The 23,174-nt window shown below is 36.0% G+C and overlaps 3 protein-coding genes and 1 long non-coding RNA gene across 11 annotated transcripts; 2 read left to right on the plus strand and 2 right to left on the minus strand.

The window, feature by feature from the left end:
• Positions 1 to 269: 269 nt before the first annotated feature.
• Positions 270 to 3,951, minus strand: LOC144575679 (uncharacterized). 3 transcript variants are annotated; one of them, XR_013518493.1, is made up of 4 exons: positions 3,681 to 3,951; positions 2,518 to 2,882; positions 2,273 to 2,419; positions 270 to 2,045 (listed from the first exon to the last, which is right to left on the minus strand). It is a non-coding gene; the product is annotated as an uncharacterized LOC144575679 (long non-coding RNA). The 3 variants fall into 3 exon arrangements; XR_013518494.1 differs by having other exon boundaries at positions 2,273 to 2,410; positions 2,518 to 2,684; positions 3,681 to 3,941; XR_013518492.1 differs by having other exon boundaries at positions 2,518 to 2,684; positions 3,681 to 3,940.
• A 3,683-nt stretch (positions 3,952 to 7,634) lies between these two features.
• Positions 7,635 to 13,283, plus strand: LOC144575376 (uncharacterized protein At3g49140-like). 6 transcript variants are annotated; one of them, XM_078325484.1, is made up of 12 exons: positions 7,635 to 7,772; positions 8,118 to 8,215; positions 8,685 to 8,907; positions 9,133 to 9,235; positions 9,455 to 9,519; positions 9,631 to 9,768; positions 9,899 to 10,003; positions 10,281 to 10,467; positions 11,884 to 11,993; positions 12,527 to 12,682; positions 12,793 to 12,888; positions 13,059 to 13,283. In XM_078325484.1, the coding sequence occupies exons 2-12, from the start codon at positions 8,139 to 8,141 to the stop codon at positions 13,161 to 13,163; spliced, it is 1,365 nt and encodes a 454-aa protein (XP_078181610.1). In that variant the 5' UTR covers positions 7,635 to 7,772; positions 8,118 to 8,138; the 3' UTR covers positions 13,164 to 13,283. The 6 variants fall into 6 exon arrangements, with proteins under 6 accessions (XP_078181610.1, XP_078181613.1, XP_078181615.1 ...); XM_078325487.1 differs by having other exon boundaries at positions 7,639 to 7,772; positions 10,281 to 10,461; XM_078325485.1 differs by lacking the exon at positions 7,635 to 7,772 and adding an exon at positions 7,854 to 7,941.
• Positions 13,284 to 14,333: 1,050 nt separating this feature from the next.
• On the minus strand, positions 14,334 to 17,111 carry LOC144575451 (DNA gyrase subunit B, chloroplastic/mitochondrial-like). Its single transcript, XM_078325600.1, has 6 exons — positions 17,104 to 17,111; positions 16,922 to 16,988; positions 16,218 to 16,274; positions 16,037 to 16,138; positions 15,433 to 15,577; positions 14,334 to 14,383 (listed from the first exon to the last, which is right to left on the minus strand). The coding sequence occupies exons 1-6, from the start codon at positions 17,109 to 17,111 to the stop codon at positions 14,334 to 14,336; spliced, it is 429 nt and encodes a 142-aa protein (XP_078181726.1).
• Positions 16,991 to 22,177, plus strand: LOC144575723 (S-adenosyl-L-methionine-dependent methyltransferases superfamily protein). Its single transcript, XM_078325961.1, has 6 exons — positions 16,991 to 17,789; positions 18,367 to 18,577; positions 19,816 to 20,113; positions 20,620 to 21,012; positions 21,177 to 21,254; positions 21,540 to 22,177. The coding sequence occupies exons 1-6, from the start codon at positions 17,142 to 17,144 to the stop codon at positions 21,739 to 21,741; spliced, it is 1,830 nt and encodes a 609-aa protein (XP_078182087.1). The 5' UTR covers positions 16,991 to 17,141; the 3' UTR covers positions 21,742 to 22,177.
• Positions 22,178 to 23,174: the final 997 nt, after the last annotated feature.

Consider the following 23,174-nt stretch of genomic DNA (forward strand, 5'->3'; position numbering starts at 1 on the left):
TGTCCATATAGTTGTCGCTTCCATATTACTACTTTGATAAGATCAAATCAAATAACTATGTAGAAGGCAATACAATATGTTTTAAGTTTCTAGGTGATTTAGGTCCGGATTTCTCCCATGTATAATTCAAGTTACCCAGCTATGTTCAGTATGAACATTTCTTAATGTTTTACATTCAAAATTTTTTTTCTATTCAACATTTTCTTTTCTTTTTCCTTCAAAGGCTTCATAAAATTAATAGGTTGAGCAAAAAAAAAGCGGCAATAAACTATTTTGGTAGGGGGCAAAAGACCTACATGTCTTTAATAACAATTTTTTTTTTTTCTCAAAAACTTTTGAATGTAAAAATAATGGCAGCACAATTGCTATACCCTGATCTCTGACCATAATGCATTGTCAACCATTTTCGCTCTAGTATGACATAAAAAAACCATGCCCATCAAAAAGATATGTCGATAAAACCCATGTTCTCAACCCAATAATATCTCATAGTCATTGATTTCTCCATCAATTTTTTGAACAGATGCAATGGTAAAAGTCACATGCAATGCACATGATAAGGAGATAGTTGAGTACGGTCAAACCAATAGCAAAGGCAAGTACAGTGTCACAATTTCTGGCTTTCCCTATTGGCTATATGGCTCTATATGCAATGTCGAACTCCATGCCGCACCAAGTGGGTCAGATTGCACAGTACCAGTACCTGGTCTTACCAAATGGGCCGAGCTCAGTTCTTATACTGTGACAACTGATGCAGTGGTGTTCAAGGCTGAATTACTAGCCTTTGCACCAACTGTACCCTATGAGTGCAACAAGCTTCCACATGGTGAAGTACCGCCTCCAATCTACAGGTCTCCACCACCTCCAATTGTACATGCACCGCAAGTGCCAACTTACCACTACAAATCACCACCGCCTTCACCTATATCACAACCTCACGTGCCAACTTACCAGTACAAGTCACCACCACCTCCACCTATACCACCACCTCAAGTACCAACTTACCACTACAAGTCACCACCGCCTGCACTTATACCACCACCTCATGTGCCAACTTACCACTACACGTCGCCACCACCTGCACCTATACCACCACCCCATGTGCCAACTTACCATTACACGTCGCCACCACCTGCACCTATAGCAGCACCTCAAGTGCCAACTTACCACTACAACAAGTCACCACCGCCTCAAACCATCCCGACCCCACAGGCACCACCATACCACTCACAGTCACCACCGCCTCCATCTGTACTGGTACCACAGGTATCACCATACCACTCACAGTCACCACCACCTCCATCTGTACTGGTACCACAGGTCCCACCTAACAACTTTGTATTTCCACCCAGTCCATTGATAGCAGCACCAAAAGTGCCCAATTACAACTACAGGGCTCCACCTCCTCCATCCTTATCAGTTCCACCATTGCCAAGTAACCACTACAATTCCCCAGCCCCACCATCCATACCAGTACCACAAGTACCAACTTACCAGTACAACTCGCCACCCTTTCCATCTAAATTAGTACCCCAAGCACCAACAAACCAATACATGTCCCCACCTCCTCCGCTCCTTCCACCCCATCCATTTATAGCACCAGTACCAATTAACCAATATCCTCCACCTCCTGCAGCTATACTACCAACACCACAAGTACCAACTTACCCATATAATCCTCCACCCCCTCCATCTGTATTGATACCACAAGTACCAAATTACCCCCAGAAGTTTCCACCACCACCAACAGGGAATTTAGTACCGCCATTAATAAATTACCAGTACCCCCCACCCCAAAAGTTACCTACATACAAATCATCACCTCCTAATTTATATCCATATTTGTCTAAACCACCACCACCTGCACCATTATTACCAATACCTTCTCCTTTACCTGTAAATTCTAATGCAAGTCCATTGTCGCCACCCAAAATATCTCCACCTTATGCTTTCACGCCTCCACCGACTTCTTAATGATTACAGCAAACGGCCTACTATACCACCAACAAAATTACCTAGTGTGGATCTCTACAAATTGCTGCTTCCTAGTTAATTATAGCAAAGAACCAAAGAGGAAAGTTGTGACTTTTTATGTATTTCTTTAATTTATAGCAGAAGCATTGGTATTTTGGTTTTAATTATGTAACCTTATCACTTTGTTGATGTTTCATCAGTCATTAGTTTTGTTTAATGCATATTAAAAAATGAAATACATCTTTGCTGTGCGGGGGGGGGTTGGGGGGGTGGGGGGGGGGGGGCGATTTTTACGCACCTCCTGTGTCTGGAGAATCAATGTGTTAATGTGTCTCCAGCAAAAGATGCAGTTATTAGTGTGACTGTCATCTTCTAAGCCTCTACAACACATCATGATAAACAATTTGTGAAGCCTTTTAGATGATTAACTTCATAACTGCAATACCTTGCAATTTGCAATTTTTTTAGAGATCAGCATTATGTTATGACAGGTTAGTTAACAAACATATAGAAGCAATGAAGATCTTTTAATTAATGACATACCACGCATTCCTTTAGTTATCCCTTCAGTAAATACAACATCTGACGCCAATAAAATAAAATGTTGGTGGGGGCAGTGGCTGCTGTATCGCATCAATAATGCATTTTCTCTTATGTCAAGTGTACACATGTCCTCACCCTAAAGCCACTGCCAGTACAGCTTGTTCATCCTATGGTCAGGAAAATCATATGCATGAGAAGCCTCCACGGGGATTGCCTATACACTATATTGTACCACTGGGTGACATACTCAGTATGAATTTCCTATAATTAGGTTTAATCCATTGGAATTCTTTGCTGTTATCATCATAGTGAAGGTTATGCATGACCTCCCAGCTGTTTGAGGCTTAAACCACAAGGAATTACTTCTACAAAAAATGTCATTCACTGTGCATTATTGAAACATGAGTACACTAGAGTGCAAGAAGCATGCTACTTTATTGTGTAAAAAGAAAATGTTGGAGTTGATAAATATAGCTCTTAAGCTTTGGATTCGCTACACGTGGTAGGATTCCATATGGTCATCAAACATAAAGATGAATATTTCCTCCCTTCACACATAATATCACAATGCCTTTTATATATTCCCACTAATTCTTAGTAATTGCATGCGTAATCACATGTAGCAATAAAGTAAAAAAAATATATAGGAGCATAGCTAGGTAGCTAGGATACTATTGCCAGCACCAAATGAGAAAATATTTTCCATTTTTGCCTTGTACGGATATTTACAAGGCTTGAACATACTATCCTTCAATTCTATATAGCACCAGTCAAAAATATATTCAACAAAGTCAAACCCCCGAGCTTTTTTAACACAATTAGTACCTCAGTTGCAAATTTAGCATTGACTCTACAAACAAATGCTAAATGTCCAGCAAATAAATGAGCAGCATTCAAGCTTATTTTGAGGTAAGGCTATAAGACATTGATTTCATCGACAGGGGTTAAAAAAAAAGGCAGTAAAATTTTGGGTGATATATCCATCACCCATGTAACTCTGATTGTCCAGCATCTGTTCACGTTCCACTCACAAATAATAAACAGGTTTGAATATTAGTAATTTAAGAAAATTGCAGAATTAGGACTACAAGCAATTAACAGAACGCAGGAGCGTGACAAGCATTTCCATATTTCAACATGAATGCCATAAACAGAAAATTTACCTCTAGAGGCGAACGTTGAATTGTCCAGGAGGGGTGGCGCCGCTTCTAGAGATAGCCGGGGTAAGAGACTCGGTTCGGGGAAGTTAGGAGTTAGGGTTTACGGAGAATTTCGGTTTGGTCGGAGAAAAAGAGATGGAGAGACCGAGAGTGCGTTCAGGGGGTGGAGATCGTCGGAGTCGGACGGAGCAGCCGGCGGAGTTTCTCTTTTCCTCGAAATGGCCGAGGAACGAAACGGATCCAGTTGGACGGAAGGAGGAGATGTGGGGCCCGTTCACAGGGTTATTTTATTCCTGAGTTTAAGGAAACCAGGCTATTACGTCAAACCCGGAATCGCTCCGCTCCATGAGAACGGGGCCAACGAGCCTGTCAAACATAAAAATCATTTCCAAGGATTCTTGGGCCTGACTTTTTATTTAGTAATTCAAAAATAAAAATCTAATTTTTTTTAAAAATAAATAAATAATGATTTGAGATAAATACCCACTGACGCAAAACACCCACTGACGCATGTGATCCACATATATTTAGTGCCAGTGGGAAAGCCGAAGAATTTTACCTACCAACTGACGCATAAAAATATTTTATTTGCCGGTCTCATAAGAGATTAAGAGATGAGACTCAAGACAGTGCTGGTGCTGGAGGTGAATTCACATCCTCTCCAATACCTGATAAGGGAATCTTTTACAATTACTAGATCTGAACCGTAATTTTTAGCTTGGCACGAATCTCAAAGCCCAAAAATGGGGCCCCCTACAGTGACCCGAATTCCAAGCCAGTTGAGATTTAATCTCAAACCGTAAAGTAAGTGATCCTCTGCAATAATTGTGCAATACCTGAGAGGATACGGGTTCGCTGGAGGTAGGGGTGCAAACATATCGGATACGGATAGGATAGTGGTAAAACTATACCTATTTAATTTTTGGATACGGATTCGGATAATATTACCCGATCCGTTTACACCCCTAGCTGGAGCCTGGAGATTGGCTAAACCGGTCGACCCACTCGTAATTTTTTTTTTTTTCGGCCGCCATTTAATCCTCAATAGTCAAGAGTCAACCCTACTTCAAAAGCTAAAGAAGCGTGAGGTCTTAATGGTGGATCCCTGTAAATCTCGTGCAATGGATCTCTGTAAATCTCAAACCCAGGTGGGATTTAAAACTTACATACATGTCTTAAACCGACAGCATACTAGTCCACTTCCGTTTCTGTCACACGCTACTTTTATCTCCAAATTAAATGCTGACAGGAATCATTTTCAGGAACAATTTTTGCACATTTTTAATATAAGATAATTAATCATGACATTAGTCACGACCAAAGTCACATATAAACCATTTCATCAAAAATACCTGATGGCATAAAAAATTAAAGTTCATAACACAATGCAGTACGGCAATAATTAATCCCATGAATTCAAATATCATTTACCATTATTTCTTGCAAGATATCTCCATATATTCAACTGGTAATGAACTTTAATGACCATAAAAACTGCTTGATTTGGCGTTGCAGTAAGGATGGCAATTATATATTCCTCTTCATCAATATACAAAATCATGGTCACAGTTGGAAAAGTTAAATGGAGATACAAGGATGCATGTGTGGCGCAGCTATGTTCCACCAAAGGTGAAGTTTTTTGCATTTCTTTGGCTGCAGAATAAAATCTTGACCCATGATATACAATATTGAAGCTAGAGAGGAATGCACTGTGTATCGGAGGCAACAACAGAGGTCACAGGCAAATTCAAAATGGATATTGCAAGTTTTTTATTAAATCTGAGTGGATGTAATAGGTTCAAGAATTGTAATCAAATTTAATTTTATGTACACTTGGTAGCTACGTACTATCAAGTCTTTAAAATAAAAAAAAAAATATCGTTGTCACTCATAAAGTAACTAATTAAATATATTATGTCATATGGTACATACAGAAAATTAAACACAATATCCATTAATTAACTAATATATATACAGTCGTCTATAAAACTATTAACCCATGCTTCTATTTGATCCCAACGTTTAGATTTATTCTTTTTATTTGTCCCCTTCACCATAAAAGCTAATTCTTTCTTCAGAGCTTACATCATCGTCTAGGAGATCTTCAGATCTTGACACCATCAAACAAAAATTTAGTCCAAAGAGATACAAACTAATTTTGAAGGAAGACAGATTTTTTTTTCTACCATCACCCACCTCCCATTGGTGAACTTGCCCATGAATCGTACCAGAAGGAAACCGTTCTACCATCATTCACCTCACATTGAATACATTATTGAAATAATGGATTAATACGAGTGACAACGATGTCAAATTAATTTATTTTCTCACAGCCCAAACGTGGATCCGCTCCTACTTGCTACTCAATCAAGTGCATACATTTTAATTTACCTAGCTAGCTACACTATGCAGTGTTGTCACATTTTTGCCTCATGCAAAGAGTCTGTTGTATCTCTAATTTATTTTCTCTAATTAAAACTAACTGATGCAAAAATGGTGTCACACAGCCTAAACTTAAAAAAAAAAAAAACAAATTATGCAGGCAGTATATTGAGTTTGACATTATAATTTTTTATAAATTTTTGAAGTACGAAACAAGCCTATGGCAAAAAAAAAAAAAAAAAAAATACAAGTTTCTGATCCAATTTGGCCAATTCGGACTGATTCATCTAATTCTCATAAATTTAGTATTCAATTAGCTAATGAATTTAAATCCAATAAACTATTTAAACTAGATTTCTGCCTCTCGATAGAAATTCTGCATCCCCCTGCTTAAAATCGAAGGGGCCAAATTATAGGTAATCACATGCAACTTGGCAACTTTAGAAGTTCATTAAAGTATGAACTGGTTTATAATGATAGAATTCGAAACCATATTCCGATTGCTAAGCATGCATATATGTTGTTTTTATGATGGCATTTTGATTTCTTAGCCTATGAAGATGGAATTCATATCACCTAATATATATAACTGAATACTAGTAATCGTGCCTGTGCATAGCAACGGAAGCAAATTATGTAGTAGAAAACATTAAGCTTCTTAATAAGGATGAGAGATAATTTAAATCAAATTTGTAGAGAAAAATAGTTAAATACTATATTTATCTAAAAGATAACACATGTGAACTCTAGTATAGTGGTAAAAATTTTGGCACCAAGTTGGGTTCGAATCCCGCCTTCAGCAGAAAAAGAAAAAGGGTGCGCGGTGCACAGGCTCGGTCCGCAGGTGCCGTGCGTGGTTTAGAGGCGCGGTACTGGGATCATATGCGGCGCGACCAATGCATACTTAAGTGTTGAAGCTCATAATTTGAAAAATTCATCTATGTGCGATCTGAAAATTCAACGGCTGAGCATCATTCCGAAAAAAAAAAAGTAAATTAGGAGCCTTGCAGGATCTAGACATTAAGCTCCTTAATAAGAAGGAGAGATATTTCTATTTAGATCCGGACCGTCCCATCAGAATCCGTATGAATATTAACGAGATCCGTACGTGTATTTAACTTCAGATCGAATCAGTCCGGATACGAATCTAAACAGAAATATTCTGTTACATTGGCTGCAACAACACAGCTAACAGAACTATCACGTTTTCTTTGTTTTATATTGTGGCTCCGAATTGGAGAGGCCATATCGGTGGTCCCATTTACCAGACAAGCAGGAGCATGGTATACTTTTAGGAGACCAACTCTGATCAAGTGCCATTGCTCCAAAATGATATGACCTCTGTATTGCTTTGTCTGACATATCTGCGTAGCCACAATTCTAATGAGGCCTATTTGTGTTGGGCCTTAATTTGATAAACCCGTCTTAATTATAACCTGCAATACATTGCCACAGAGTATCAGTTACAGAAATGTACATTCCCGTTCTTCAGTTCCTACCTCCACTTTTTTTTTTTTTTTTTTTTTTCCTGTTTTGGTATTATGCTTACAGCCGAAAAATGACCAGAAGAAGACAAATTACTTTTCGCTCTCTCTGAGTCTCTGACTCCTCTCTCTCTCAGAGTCTCAGTGCGAAAACCTTAGGAGAATAAAAACAAGGCAACTGAAAACAAGACTGGGAAGACAAGAGCTCTTGCTGATCCCTCTTTGATCGGTAACTCCCTCTTTCTCTATCGAGATGCGCAATATAACGCGAGAGGAGTTTTTTTTTTCGTGAAATTGATCTGAGAGAAGCTAAAGATAGAGAATCTATTTAGGATTAATTTTAAAATTGGAGTCCGAGCTGGAGCCTAAATTAGCTTGTAGTTATACTAGCCTCTATTGTAAATCTCTCTCTTTATCGAATTATCGTCTGGGTTTAATATTCTATTTTTTGAGTAAAAGGTGATACTATCGAAAATTTTGCCTCAAACTACGTTCTCAGTTTCATCTGCCCCCGTTCTTGTATGCCAGATTCCTTAAATTTTCTTAAATTTTAAAAATATTAATTTATATACAGGTTGCTTATAGTGTGGACTCAATGTCAGCTGGTGCTTTTGCGAACTGGATCCGTTCTCCTTTTGACAGAAGAAAAGGCTTGGAATTTCACAATTTCAGGTATGTATCTGGATAAGTGAGAGTGGTTTTGAATGCAACAAATATGTGTGTGTTGTTGTTTACTTCTGGTTCAGTTTAGTCCAATTACCTATTCACATTAAAAGAAAATTGAAAATCCCTCATATGGAAATGAACCTGGCAACACTGTAAAACAGTTAAACCCTAAGTGTGCAGCATTAACAAAACAAAAGGAGCAAACAATGGTATTTGATAAGGAGACCTGTACATACTTACATTAGCAAGTAGATAGTGACCTACAATTATGTGGTTGTTTGCACTTGAATTTTTGTATTCAACAGGGGCATATGAAATTATGAACAAAAAAATTGGGTTAACATGCTCTAAATTTCAAGTTGCACAGAAAAAAGAGAAAAAAAATTAACAAGGGTGAGAATCTACATTACACAGGTCATCCTTTTTGAATTGCATTTGTTTTTAACATTTCATTTCTTTCTGTATTCCGTTCTAGATACAAAAGCCCATTCGGGTCAAACCAGGCCCTTTGGTTGAGAGCCAGGCATGACTATTCCCTATCAAAAGCTCGTGTGGCGGCTGATTATTCTGATTCCTTGCCAGAGTCAACTAATCATTTCATAAAACATGGCTACCATCCTCTTGAAGAATATAAAGAACCAAAAAGGAAGATAGATATGTTTCTCTCTGATATACAGCTTGCAAGGACTATAGTAGAGGTACTATTATACAGTGGGTACAAGTGATTCAAATCAAATATTGTCTTTTTTCTATAGGCATTACATGTCAAGAATGAAGCATATTCGTTAAAAATCCTCAATTTATGATTTATTTTTCATGATTCATCAAATAGTAGATGAAAAAAAAATCAAATTCTGATCTTTTTTTAAGGTTTACATGGTATAACAAGCGTTGACTTGATAATTTATTTATTCGACTTGTAGATTAACCATAAGGCGGTGCTTGAACTTGCTGGATGGCTACATTGTGAACCTCATGGTCACTCTTTGTGGTCAGAGTTCGAGTACCGAGTTGATGATCATGGAGGTGAGCCATACATTTGTTGTGTTAAGGATTACTATGCCACTAGGTAATGTGCCGGTATTGATACCGGACCTAACCAATCCAATAGTGATTATACTTGTTGCTTTTGGCCATCAACACATAAAATGGATTACAGAAAAGAAAAATTGAGAAAATTGGTATCTGATAATCAATTGGTATAATTATTGGTCGGTTATAATAGCTCCTATGATTTTTTTTCAGACATCTTATTTGAACTACCTGAAGAGGGTTTATTGCAAGATGTTCATATAACAGACTTCCATGTGGTGAGCTTATTTCATCAGTGGTTCTGTCACTGTCTTTTTTAGTAATACTGAATCTTTGACAAGAAATAGTGATTTCAACCCAATTGGTTGGGTTATTATTTATTCTTACAGAGAGTATTAATTGGGATGGACAGTCCATGTTACAATGAGAAAGGTAGACTGATAGGTGGCCTAAACGACAATGACATTCATGACAAACTCAAATTAGATATTTCAGATGATGAAATAGAAGAAGCGTGCTATTATGAGGTTTGTCCCATCATCAATAGATTTCAGCCAGAAGTAATTAAGTCAAATGTCATGAACTCTTAAACTAATAAAAACCTTATGTTGTGTTTCTGAAATTTTCTTTTTATGTTTCAAAAAATTTAATTGACAGTATCTACATAGGGTAGAAGAAATAACAGGTTTCCTCATGGAGCGTGGGATGCCAGAAACACTGCAACAGACACATCCTTTGCATTTTGCCAGGTGTCTGAAAAAGGTATTTACAGATTTACTACCTCATAATTACTTCAAATCAAAGAACTATGAAAAATTTAAGGGAGTTAAAGTGACCTCTTTCTACTAGTTTAGAAAGAGTGTTCGAAAATATAAAGAGATTCTAACAGTTTGGCAGAAGGTAGTATGATGGACCAAAGAGGTACTATTGGCTCAAAATAGAGTGCTTTTTAGGTTATCCTTTCTTACTGCCAAAACACTCCCAAAAAATTAAATGCTGTATGGTTTTATTAACTTCTATCTTCTCTGTGCATCTGGAGGCTGTTAATAGTACATTTGGGAATGAGATGGCATGGCCGTCAAATGCACTTTCTATAGTTGGCAGCCTTCAATCTTGCGAAGAAGAAGAATATATACAGAGAAACTTATTATATCCAAGTGATTATGATCTTGACCGTGATAAGGAATGTACTGATGGTGGCTATGAATCGGACTGGAGTGGTACTGGTTTGTTTACAGTCTCTTTTTTCTTAACAAGTTTGCTTCTTAGACTTCAGCAGTGCTAATTCCAGTTTTTTGTCTTAGTTTTCCTACCCTTTCTTTTTTAGAACGTCTATAATATATATTTGGTCCATTTTATGACACTGTCACCTGGGCTCGGAGTGATTCATTCATTGCACCACATCATGCCATGGCGACACTGGTTGAAATATAAGTCCCCCCCAGTAGACCAGGAGCATTTGTATCAGTGTGTCTGGGTGTCTGAACAGTATAAATTTTCAGCAGAATATGTAAAATAATTAGGGCCCGTGCAAAGTAGTAGGGCTGCAAATAAGAGCCTTACTGAGAGTAGTGCTTTAATAATGGAGGTATAGTTCTGGCAAATAAGAGGGCATGAAGAACTCTATTAATCAGCACTGCATCAGTCAAGGAAAAAAGCCTCTTGAGTGTGATATTTTAATAAAAACTATCTTGTTTGGAGGTTTTTCTTTTCTGTTCTTATCTCTTATTCCACTTGTTAAATCTTTTTCTTCTTCTCTCTATTAGCAAGGCATCAGTTACTGTCAGAAAATTTAACAAACTGAAAAGGAGACAAAAAACACTGGAGAAACATAACTATCATTTTTGTTGTTACACATGAGGATGTTTTCTACAATACTGAAATAGCACTCGTTCCCTCCCACATGCCAGAAATTTTACCTCCATATGAGAAGGCACAGCTCTAGACATGGTGAATATATAGATAATTTCTCGTCTTCCAATCTACTAGTTGACACATGCTGTAATAATTTCACACGTACTACAATTGGCTTGTACTGTTCACAGATCCAGATACATGTAGAATTGTCCACTTTTACACTTGAGAACCAATTTGTGGTATTGAGGTATGCTGATGAGCTGATGTCACATTAATTTAATTCTTCGTGACCAGGTGACCAGCATCATTTTCCTTTTTGTGCAATTATATATTTACTTAAAAGTTAAAACTGCATGGTTTTATTGGTCTGCCAGTTCGAGTAAATAAATACTAGAATTTGGTTTGGTGGTATAAGCATGTACTGGGTTCTGTCTGATATACTGGTAGCCGTGCAATTTTTCCCTTACTATGATCTTCTTTTTTTATTTTCTTTTGTAAATGGACCCTAATCAGGTTTATTTAAAGCTAAATTAAGTATTTGCAGAAGGAAATTTGGACAGATTGACAGGTTATTACTTATTAGCATGTACTGGTAAAACTTTTCTGATACCTAACCAATCTGAAATGACATTATGCACTAGCTAACATTTTTTCTTAGTGATAAATTAAAGAGCAAGTATGCCCATATGACTGTTACAGGAAGTGGGTCTAATTGTAAACGTAGTTTTGTTCACAACAAAATTCTCAGTGATGAATGATTTATTTCCTCGTGAAAAAACATTTAGATGATGAACCACTCAGTCACAGTCTCCCTGAGAAACCAAGAAGTAAAACCTCCTTACTGTACAGACTGGAGATAGGCACGATGGAGCTCTTTTCTGTTTATGGAAACCAGGCAGGGCTTTATTCTTTTCCTTGTACCAAAAAATTATCATGGTATTAGTTTTAAAAATTGGAACTATTGCCTGATAGCAACAAAACTTATAACACCAAAACAAAACTAGCCTTGGTGACCTTTCTTAGGAATTTTAAAGGTAGGTTAAGCATTCTTCCTCAAGAGTATAACTGTATAAGTAAGCTTCTAATTATGTTTGGCCTGAAAGTAATTGGCATTCTCTTTATCAACATTCTTATGATGGGTATTTACTGTTGGGTAACAAACACTACAAAAGTTTTGAGCACATATATCTGTAGTCAAAATAGCTAGCAAAATGTTATTTCATGCCAAATTGCCGAGCCTGACGAACTGGTACCTCGTATGAGCTCCCACTCACTCTAAACCACTTTTAGTAATAAAAGAATATAAACAAAATCCATCAAAAAAGAAAAACATTGAACTTTTGTATAACAATCTAACAGATCTTTTTAGTACAATAATGAAGTTGAATATCTTTTAACTAAATGTTGCTTGATGTTAGTACACCACAGACCGAAGTACATCATCGAGTTCCTTTCTGCGAAGTTGAACCTGATGCTGTTGCCTGTTCTGCTCGAGAAATTATAAAACACCTTGATGAGCACGGAACACATTATTTAACTGCTTTAAGGGCTCTTTGCCGCAAGAAGAAAAGTCTTGTTGTGGAAGTATGATTTTTTTTTTCCTGAAACAAACTAAGTTTACATATTGGATTAAAGTGCACACTGTTTTATTTTAGTGTTATCTGTGATTATATTTTTTTGGTTTGATGATACAGGAAGCTGAGATTATTTGGGTCGACCGTCTAGGGTTTGATGTGAGGGCTATTTTGGGCAGGGAAATGAAGATTCTTCGATTTTCCTTTAATACAAGAGTATGTGGCAAAAATTATATGCTGGTTTACTTTTTTTATTTTTTTTTATCATTTCTGTATGTCATCACAAAAGTCACTGCTGGAGATACCCCCACAAAATAAAATAGAAACCATAATTGTTATGTTTGCGCATTACTATACTGATCTTAGATATTTCGATTTTGAATCAGGCAATAAATGAAAAGGCAGCTGAAAAGAAAATCATGCGGATGCTTTTCACTCGTAGCTATGTCAAGTACTTGCAAACTGCGTCTGATGATATAAGAAAATCCTAGTGCTATATTTTTATATTAACTTTGTTATCTTTTTCCTTTGAAAGATGATTTTACCAAATAAATCCTGTTTTTGTCAGTATTTTTTAACATTAATCTAAATAAATCATCTTTTTGTTGGTATTTTCTAACATCTCTAAATCTATCAAGCATGAGATTAGCAATGATTCAAACGAAAAACAAGAGGAATCATTTGATTTGATATTTACGGATTGGCTTGTTTAGTTCTTTTCAGTTAGCTTGACCACTACAGGGTACTTCTGTAATCATGTTCTTGTCAATTTGTTTAGTTGCTCAGTGTTCCGCTTCCTGTTTTTATCATCGTCTTCTTCATTTTTCTTTGGCCCGTTGGGAACATGCGGAATAGTGAAAGAATAGTGAAAAAAAATAGAATTTGGTTAGCTTCTACTTGGTATTATTTCGATCATTTCGATCATGTTCGGTTGATGGTGGAAGTGTATTGGTAAATGAGTCAATGTTATAATTGAAAAAGGTCAATTTCTTTATTCTACTATCTTCATATAATAGAGAATTGGCTTGTAAGGACTGAAGGGTACGAAGCAGGAGTATAACTGTAAAAGTTCAAATTTCATTTCATTTTTCTAATTTTCACAATTTCACTAGATTTTTTCTTGTTTGGCGAGAATAGAACCTTTATTTTATTTGTTCTCCTTTACCACACTTGCTAAATAGACAATTTGATATTTGCATTGGTCTATAAAGGACAGATCTTAGGAGTGAGGCTATGAGAAAAGGAGATGTTTGGTAAATTATGAAATAGTGCTAACTGTTAAAGTGGTATATTTTTTGAGTTGAGTTGGGGGTCTAAGTCCACTAATAAATTTCAAATTTATGTCTATTAATATAGATGATTTTTCTTTTTAATTTTGTGGGTTTCGTACCTATAATTTTTCACAATCTTTCACATGAGAGTGCGTACCTTTATTATTAGACTCAAAACAGTTTTTTTTTGCTGAAGGCGCTAGAATGAATTGGATTATATGTGATCGGTTCTGAATCTTCTGATAGAGGTAAATTATTTGTTTCAGAACCGAACATTTTAAAAGGAACGCGGAAGGAAGAGGAGATGATTTATCATTTATGTGTATAAATTAATATTTTTTTATCACCTCCGAATTGGAACGTAGAGAAGGCGAAATTTTATTGGGGGTCTCATTTATTTTCTTCTCGTCTCTTCTCATCGCACGGTGTAAGCGGCAAAGCTAATTATATTGGTAAAAATGTAAGTTATATTTACACAAATTTCAATTAAAAAATTCCTCAGACTTCCTATACAAAATAACCACACATGGAGTTGCCAGAAGCTATCTGAAATAGTGAACTCCACACTTCTTTCTTTATATTAATAAATTACTTGAGTGTGTATCTAAGCGTAGATTTAAAAAAAAAAAAAGAGTAAAAAATCAAAACAGTTGCTAATACGTATTTTAATTTAATTGAAAGAGTAAGGATTGGATGTTATGAATAGCATAAGGTTATCCGTGCTATAGCCTCAAAATTCTATCATATAAATTTGAAACTTCTATTTAAGTAGCTCAATAAATTGGTTATATAATAAACTTGTAAAATACTATTTTTTTATTTTTTTATAATTTATGAAAAATGAATAAAAATAGCCTAAAAATAAAATAAAATTGTTAATATTTTAGGTTATTTTTTATCATCTTTCATAAATTATAAAAACTAGTAAAAGCATTTCAAAAATAGTAAAAATTAGTATTTTACAAGTTTATTATATAACTAATTTATTGAACTTCTTAAATTGATGTCTAAAATTTATACGATAAGTTTTTGAGATGAATGACCTTATCTATAGCACCCAAGCTTTACTCTTAATTGAAATTACATAATATTATCAACGACTATATTTCAATTGAAATAAATAAATAAATGTACAACAGTAGGTTATCAGGCGGTACTCCAAGTCAAAATGTCAAATCAATCTCAATCTCAATCTCATGGCTATTTAAACTGTAGGGGTCCTTTAAAATTTGTGCCGAATTTTTTATTAATAGAAATAAAATAAAAAAAATATTTAAAAAGAACACCACTTTAAAATTTTTGCAAAAACTAGGTAGATCGGGTTTTGTAAACCCGTCCCGCCGGACGGGACTACACAACCCGTCCCGATTAATCATCATTAAGCCTTAACCAACATCTCGGAAAAAAAAAAAAAAAAAAAAAAAAAAATCGTGGACGGGTTTAAGCGTCCCGTCCCGCTCCGTAAAAAAAAAAAAAAAAAAAAAAAAACCTGGACAGGTCTTCTTAACCCGTCCCATCCGACATAAAACTAAAACAGATGGAGGGGTTCGTTGTAACTTTCCTTTAAACTCTCTGACGAACTTCCTTCTTACCAGTAACTCCGTGCCATCTCGCCATACAGTTATCTCAAGTGCCTAACAGTATTTAGATAGAGCCTATTAATGATTATTTACACCAATAAGCTAACTTGCTTGTATCAAATGACAATCAACTAAATAAAATTCGTGGATTTAAAACGGCCTAATATAAATGCTGCACTAGCAATGTCTTTGCTTATTGCTTTCCTGTCAGATTGGCATATATTTTAGTGCCCAAGTGGTGCCTCTTTGATCTTAATTTTTCCTTACAATATTTGGCATGACCCTAAATTATGTCCGTATCCATTAACAAAAGCTAAATTATATTCCAGATAACCTTCTTATTTTCTTAAGAAAAATCTAATATCAATTAACTAGTTATCACTTAATGTGGCAAGGAAAAGGTACACAGAAAACTGGCAAAGATATGCCAGTATGGAAAAACAAATTTCTTCCTAATTCAAAAAGGTACTACAAAAAATTGAATTTTTCTTACAGAAGTACAGATGAAATTACCTCAGACAAAGCATTCACAACAGACAAGCCAACACCATGAAGACCACCAGAAACACTGTATCCACTGCTGGACCCACCAAACTTGCCGCCTGCATGTAACACCTAAATATTTTTTTTAATATTTAGAGAAGTCCAACATGAATATAATATAATTTATTATACTCTCTTTATGTGAGAATACCGTCAAAACTGTCTCCAGAGAAGATTTCTTTGTGGATGGATGCATATCTGTTGGAATCTGCAAGGCAATCAATGGTAGTAACTTAGCATATATGCAACAGTGGATAAAATTTTATCACATAATTGGTGCATCCCTTCATGATGTTTTAAAGGAAAGTTACTGGTAAGAAGGAAGCTCGTCAGAGAGTTTAAAGCAAAATTACAAGGAACCCCTCCATCTGTTTTAGTTTTACGGGAAAGGAATGTCGGATGGGACGGGATAAGAGGACCCGTCCAGGTTTTTTTTTTTTTTTTTTTTTTTCACGGAGCGGGACGGGACGCTTAAACCCGTCCAGGATTTTTTTTTTTTTTTTTTTTTTTTTTTTTTTTTCGAGATGTTGGTTAAGACTTAATGATGATTAATCGGGACGGGTTGTGTAGTCCCGTCCGGCGGGACGGGTTTACAAAACCCGATCTACCTAGTTTTCGCAAAAAATTTAAAGTAGTGTTCTTTTTAAATATTTATTTTATTTTATTTCTATTAATAAAAAATTCGGAAAATTTGTGACAGGCTTAAAAGAACGGTTCGGATCCACTAACTCGCGTAACAGAATCCGCTTGGGCGTGGCTCGGTAGGCTGTAGGAGCCTGTAGCTCGCGTAACAGCTCACAGGAAGATCCCAGTAAACAAAAAGGCAAAAAACTGTCGAACTCTCTCATGTCTCACCCTCGTAGCCGTATTGCACTTGCGCCTAAAATTTGACCAGATCCCACATTTCTTCCTTGGGTTCTTCCTGCTTGCAAAAAAGAAAAAGAGAAAAGGTTCCCATCATCTTTCATTCTTTGATTCTCTCACTCTCACTCCGCTGCTCTGCTCTGATGGAGGGGAGGGATCTCTATTCTCTTTACCAGTACATTTCACTGAGCTGAGATCGAACTAAATCAAAATGTCAATTCTGCTCGGCCACCTTCCGAAGCCAAACATCCGCACTCTCTCCCTTCTACTTGCCACCTTCTCCCTCTCCTTCATCTCTTACCTCCTAGGCATCTACACCTCCTCTCCAATTTCCCTCTCTCTCATCCCTCCCCCTTCCCATTGCCACCTCTCCACTCTCCCTTCCTCACCTCCTCTTCATTTCCTCCCTCGTCATACCATTCCCCTCCCCTCTTCCTCCCTCTCTCCTCCTCTTCCTCCTCTCCCTTTTTGCCCTTCCAATTTCACAGATCACTGCCCCTGCCAGGACCCCACCCGAGAACGCCTCTACCCGACCCGTGACCTTGAGCATCGTCAGCGCCATTGCCCTGTAGCTCCCACTGACCATTACACATGTCGCATCCCACGGCCGCCTGGATACCGGACCCCATTACGCTGGCCTCTGAGCCGGGATAGAGCTTGGTTTAAGAATATACCATCTAAGAGGCTGAGCGAGGCGAAGAAGAACCAGAATTGGGTCAGGATTGAAGGGGATTGGTTGGTTTTCCCAGGAGGTGGGACCTCCTTTGCCAATGGGGTGAAGCGGTATGTTGATCAGATATCCAAGATCATACCATTAAAAAATGGTGAGATCAGAACTGCTTTGGATATTGGCTGTGGGGTGAGGCTCTTTCTCCTATTAAAATTGCCATCCTAGTACTTTTCTTTTTATGTTATTAGAATAAGAGATTCAAATGTTCAAACCTCAAGTGGCAAATTGAACTTGATAAAGACATTTTAAATCTGAGAAATTTATTTTTACAGATGAGCTACCCATGGGTAAAACTGTCATACATACTTTTCTGATATAAAAACAGTTCCAATTACATACCAATGTTTAAAACTTCTTTAGAGGGTTTGGAAAAACTATCAGCCATTGTTCATCTGACCCCCAATGTTTTTCTACTGCATAAGCTTAGAGCAACATAACTTTGATATATATATATTTTTTTAATTTCTCATTTGCTCAGTGGTTAATTTGACAATGAAATGAGGTCTTTGCACCTACCTAAAAGAACAACAACATAAAGAACATTCCCAAAAGCACCCTGAAACTAACATCATGTCCAAAGCACAATATAAATTTGCATAAATTAACAAACCTTTACACGATCAAAAATCTGCACAGATCCAAAAATTACACATAAAGTTAATAACTATTATGAATAAAAAAATCATGGTATCGCCCTTTTTATCAGGTAGCGAGCTTTGGTGGTCATCTACTGGATCAAAAAATTCTGACAATGTCTATTGCCCCAAGGGACATACATGAGGCTCAAGTTCAATTTGCGTTGGAGCGTGGCATCCCAGCCATGCTAGGAGTGTTGAGCATTCATAGGCTTCCTTTTCCTTCCAGGTCTTTTGATATGATCCACTGTGCGCGCTGCCTTGTCCCGTGGACTGCTCATGGTAAAATATTATTGTGGAATAAAGTTAAACAACAAGAGTGAGGCTATGGTAATATGCACATTACGGATCGACCCGTGCTATGGATCCATATCTTTATTTTTATTTTACTGGTAGAAAATCACTGTTTTTGGATGGTCCAGAATTTTTAGATCAAGTGATATTCTACCTATCTAAAAAATAGTAAAAAATAAATAAAGAAAATGTATAATTTGGTATCCAATTACAATTTTGATATGGAGATCATATTTAATTGTTTGGATCGACTATTTGAACTTTTAAAATTAATATTTAGATCCATAGCATGGGTCAATCCGTAATATGCATATTACCATAGCCTTACTCAAACAACAAATCATTCTTTACATTTGCAATTAACATCCGAGGTTTAATTAAGTGATGAATGGGTGAATTGCTCTAGATTTTTCTTTTTTCTTTTGACTTAATCAAATCCCTTCACTATCAATATTAGAAGCTTGGGGATCACAACACGTTTTAATTTACACTGATTTTGTTTAAATTTGGTCTTGATAAAAAAAAAAGGGATTCATGGAAGATAGGGTAAAAGATTCTCTATTATTTCTTTAAGAAGGGTATTGCTACTGAGATAATGGTACCAATAGTAGATTAGGGTAGTTTCTTCTGAACTATTTATTTATGTAAGGAAAAGAATAATAGGTGAAAACTGTCAGCTTTTAATGCATTCCATGCTCACAGTGGTACAAAATATCAAGAAATATTGGGCTTTCCTTTTTCAAAGTTTGGAAAAGTGATAAGAGATGCAAGTTCGCCCAATGCAAGCCACTGGGGGTACTAAATAATGGTTGGTAAAAACTGCCAGCTTTTAATACATTACATGCTTATGGTCGTACAAAAATATCAACAAATATTGGGCATATTTTATAAAAAACTGAAAAAATGATAGGCCACACATCCCATGTAGGAGATGCAAATTCGAAATCCAGTGCAAGCCACTGGAGGGGAGCTGTAGACTTTGACTGTCATCTCATATGATTTGTTCTTATTAAGAAAGTTAGGTTCTCTTTGGAATATGGTAATATATCACGGTTTGATTTCAGAAGCTGTTTTAGGTAGTAGGGCAGCCATACCTTCACAATCAAACCTGTTACAGGAGCAAAGTATGCATTAAAATAACCTGAAAAACTTGAAATCATCAAACAGTGAAGCAAATATTTCAGGTACTTTTTTTTTGCATGAATTTTATTCTCTGCTCTTGTCAGATGGCCTTTACCTGTTGGAAATCGATCGGGTGCTCCGCCCAGGTGGCTACTGGGTTCTGTCTGGACCACCAATCAGTTGGAGAAGTCTGTACAAGGGGTGGGGCCGCACAAAACAGGATCTGGAGGGGGAGCAGATGGCCATAGAAGATCTGGCAAGGCGGCTTTGTTGGAAAAAGGTTGCTGAGAAGGGCACAATTGCTGTTTGGAGAAAGCCAACCAATCACATCCACTGTGTTAAGAAGGCTAAGATGGTCAAATCACATCCTTTTTGTGTCGACTCTGACCCTGATGATGCTTGGTGACTTTCTTGTTTTCTTATGTTTTCTATTTTATTTAAGAATTTTACAAAAAAAAAAAAGAACTTTTTCCCGGCATCCAAAATATTCACTGTTAATTAAGGAGGCAACATATTGGCTATGAACATTTTTGTATAGTTTCTAATCATTTGCTAATTGACATAATTCCAAAAATTAATATGGGGCAGTGAACATTAGTGCCAGTAAGAAATTTCGAAAATAGTGTAGTGAGGCATGGTACTGTTCAGCCACTATCAACTTTCTGATACTAGCTTATAGTTGTTATTTTATTCGATATTAATTCTCTTGGTTTTAGTTTTTTGATGTTGGCTATTTAAGTTAAGTTTAGTCGGGGATCAAACTTGCTATATTTTCATGGACTGAATCAACTTGGTACTGTACTGGGTGGATGTATAACATATATTATCTACATCTACCTATTGTCATGTACCAGTACTTTTTTGCATTTGTTTGTACTTCCAATTCTCAATAATTTTTTATCAAACAGGTATGAAAATATGGAGCTATGCATAACTCCTCTCCCAAAAGCTCGCCAAATTGATGATGTGGCTGGTGGTCCTACTGAAAAGTGGCCAAAGAGATTAAACGCCATACCACCAAGGATAGAAAGTGGCGCAATAAAGGGAATAACATCTGAAACGTTCAAAAATGATGGTTTAATTTGGGGTAAAAGGGTCTCGAATTACGTCTCACACTATATTAAAGGGATGTCTGAAGGGCAGTATAGGAATGTTCTTGATATGAATGCGGGTCTTGGGGGCTTTGCTACTGCCTTGGCAAAGTATCCTGTTTGGGTTATGAATGTGGTCCCTTCTGAAGGGGTGAATAACACTTTGGGTGTTATCTATGAACGTGGGCTTATTGGAACCTTCATGAACTGGTATATATTATTTCTTTTATACCTTCACTTAGCCTTTGTTATAACATACCAGTATTACATTTATACAGATAATATATTCATATAGAAAAATAAAAGTTTTTGAAGACTAAATTTGCTGATATATGTATTAATTATTATTATCTTTTCTTATAAATAATTTCCAGGTGCGAAGCATTCTCTACATATCCACGCACATATGATTTCATACATGCTTACGGAGTTTTCAGCTTGTACATGGACAAGTAAGTGCGTTCTTCATTTTATTTTTATTTTTATTTAATATTTAATTCGTTTTCAGTATATCCTTATCTTCAAATGATAGAAATATTTGACCCTGTTATTTGTTTTTTATACCTTATTTTTTTGTCGAAGCAATAATAAGAGGGGGAAAAAACTCTATTTGGAAATCTGGCTGCTACACTCAATTTGATTGCAGTACCTGCAAGGCATATTTTAGTGCAATAACAATTAAAGAAATTTGGCATAGAAGGCAAGTTTTGTATAATTTTCCTCACTGGCATGTGCAGGTGCAATGTATTAGATATACTACTAGAAATTGATCGGATACTACGACCAGAAGGAGCCTTAATAATTCGTGACAATGTAGATGTTATTACACGAGTAAAAGAGGTCTCTGAGCGATTAAGCTGGAAGGGTAGGATCGTAAATACTGAAAATGGGCCTTTTGATCCTGAGAAGCTGCTCATCATTGAAAATTCCATTTACTAAATATTTGATTGTTGCATGGTTGGTTGGTTGGTTGGTTGAACTGAGAGAGGTAAATAGTGAGGAAGTCGATTTTGACCAGAGCAAATTTGTTAAATGAGAAGTATCCTGTACAACCTTGCAAAAAAGGGGATGTTATCCTCCCTGCCCTTTTTATTAAAATGGTAAGAATTTTCTTATTATTTGCCTTTTCTAGGAAAGTCCAAAAGAGTAGTAGTTTGGGATTCCCTTAAAAAAAATAAGGGTAGGTTATAGAGGATATTTTTTATACTTTTAAGACAGCTAGAATAGCCCTGTTTGTGACATTGGTTCTATTCTATGAGAGGAAACGGTGTAGTTTATCATCTGTATGACTATAGTATTGAACTAGCATTAGTTAAGGAATGTAATAATACTGTACACTTCATTATTTTTTGTGATGGAATTAGATTGGTTCGTAAACTCCGTCTGTGTACTTTTCATATAGCTTGTTCCAAGTCAAGAAAAAGGAAGAGAGTTCGTGATAGACTTGGCGAGCCAGCGGTAAAAAAAACAGTCTCTTTATAAAAATGAAACTCTCACAAATTGGGCAAGAGTAGTAATAGGATGGGTGATCTCTTGGGAAGTCCATGTGTTGTTGATTCTGATTGAGTTTTATTTCTAATATACCTCAACTTATTTGAGAATAAAAGCTTTGAAGGAGAAGAAGAAAGAAGAATTAAATTGGTTCGTACTATTGCATGAAAGCAAAAATAAAATATTGTCTGTTACGTATCATCATACTGAAAATTTCCTATCATAAATTGAGAAAATATTTGTTTTAATTCTGTATTAATTTCAATCATATCCGCATCATATGGTATGGGGCTATGGGCCGTAAAAAGCTTTCAATATTATGTTGGTTGCTTTTAAAAGTATTTCCAAGTTTTATGGTACATTTATTTTAGTATATATCTATCTAATAATAAAAATTTAATTTGAGGGATGTGATCATTTTTATCCTAGTGTGGTACGTTCTTTTCATCAAATTAACTATTACGAGACGGATTATAATTATCTGCATTGACAACTAATGAGAGATCAAATATTTTAGCGATCAAAGATTCTAAATAAATTAATGAGATTGTCATATAAATTTTCTTATATAAAAAGATATTCAATTGATATTGCAACTAAAAATATTTTTTTCCCTCTTTATTAACCAACAAATATTATTATCACAACAAACGGTTGAAATCTACGGCACGAGTTTGAAAAAAAAAATGGTCTAAATCAACGGCTATAAAACCATGTAATATATTCAAGCAAGCAAAAATATTAACCAAGTTATTTTTATTATCTTCTTTAGCTTTTATTTTCCCCTTCTGAAGACCACCACCTTCCTCGAACCATTATGATTCTCATTATGGATATTAACAATAGTGCATAGCAACGGGAAAAGTGCATAATTAAATAAT

Source organism: Carex rostrata, chromosome 24, assembly GCF_964058835.1.
Source record: "Carex rostrata chromosome 24, lpCarRost1.2, whole genome shotgun sequence".
NCBI lineage: Eukaryota > Viridiplantae > Streptophyta > Magnoliopsida > Poales > Cyperaceae > Carex > Carex rostrata.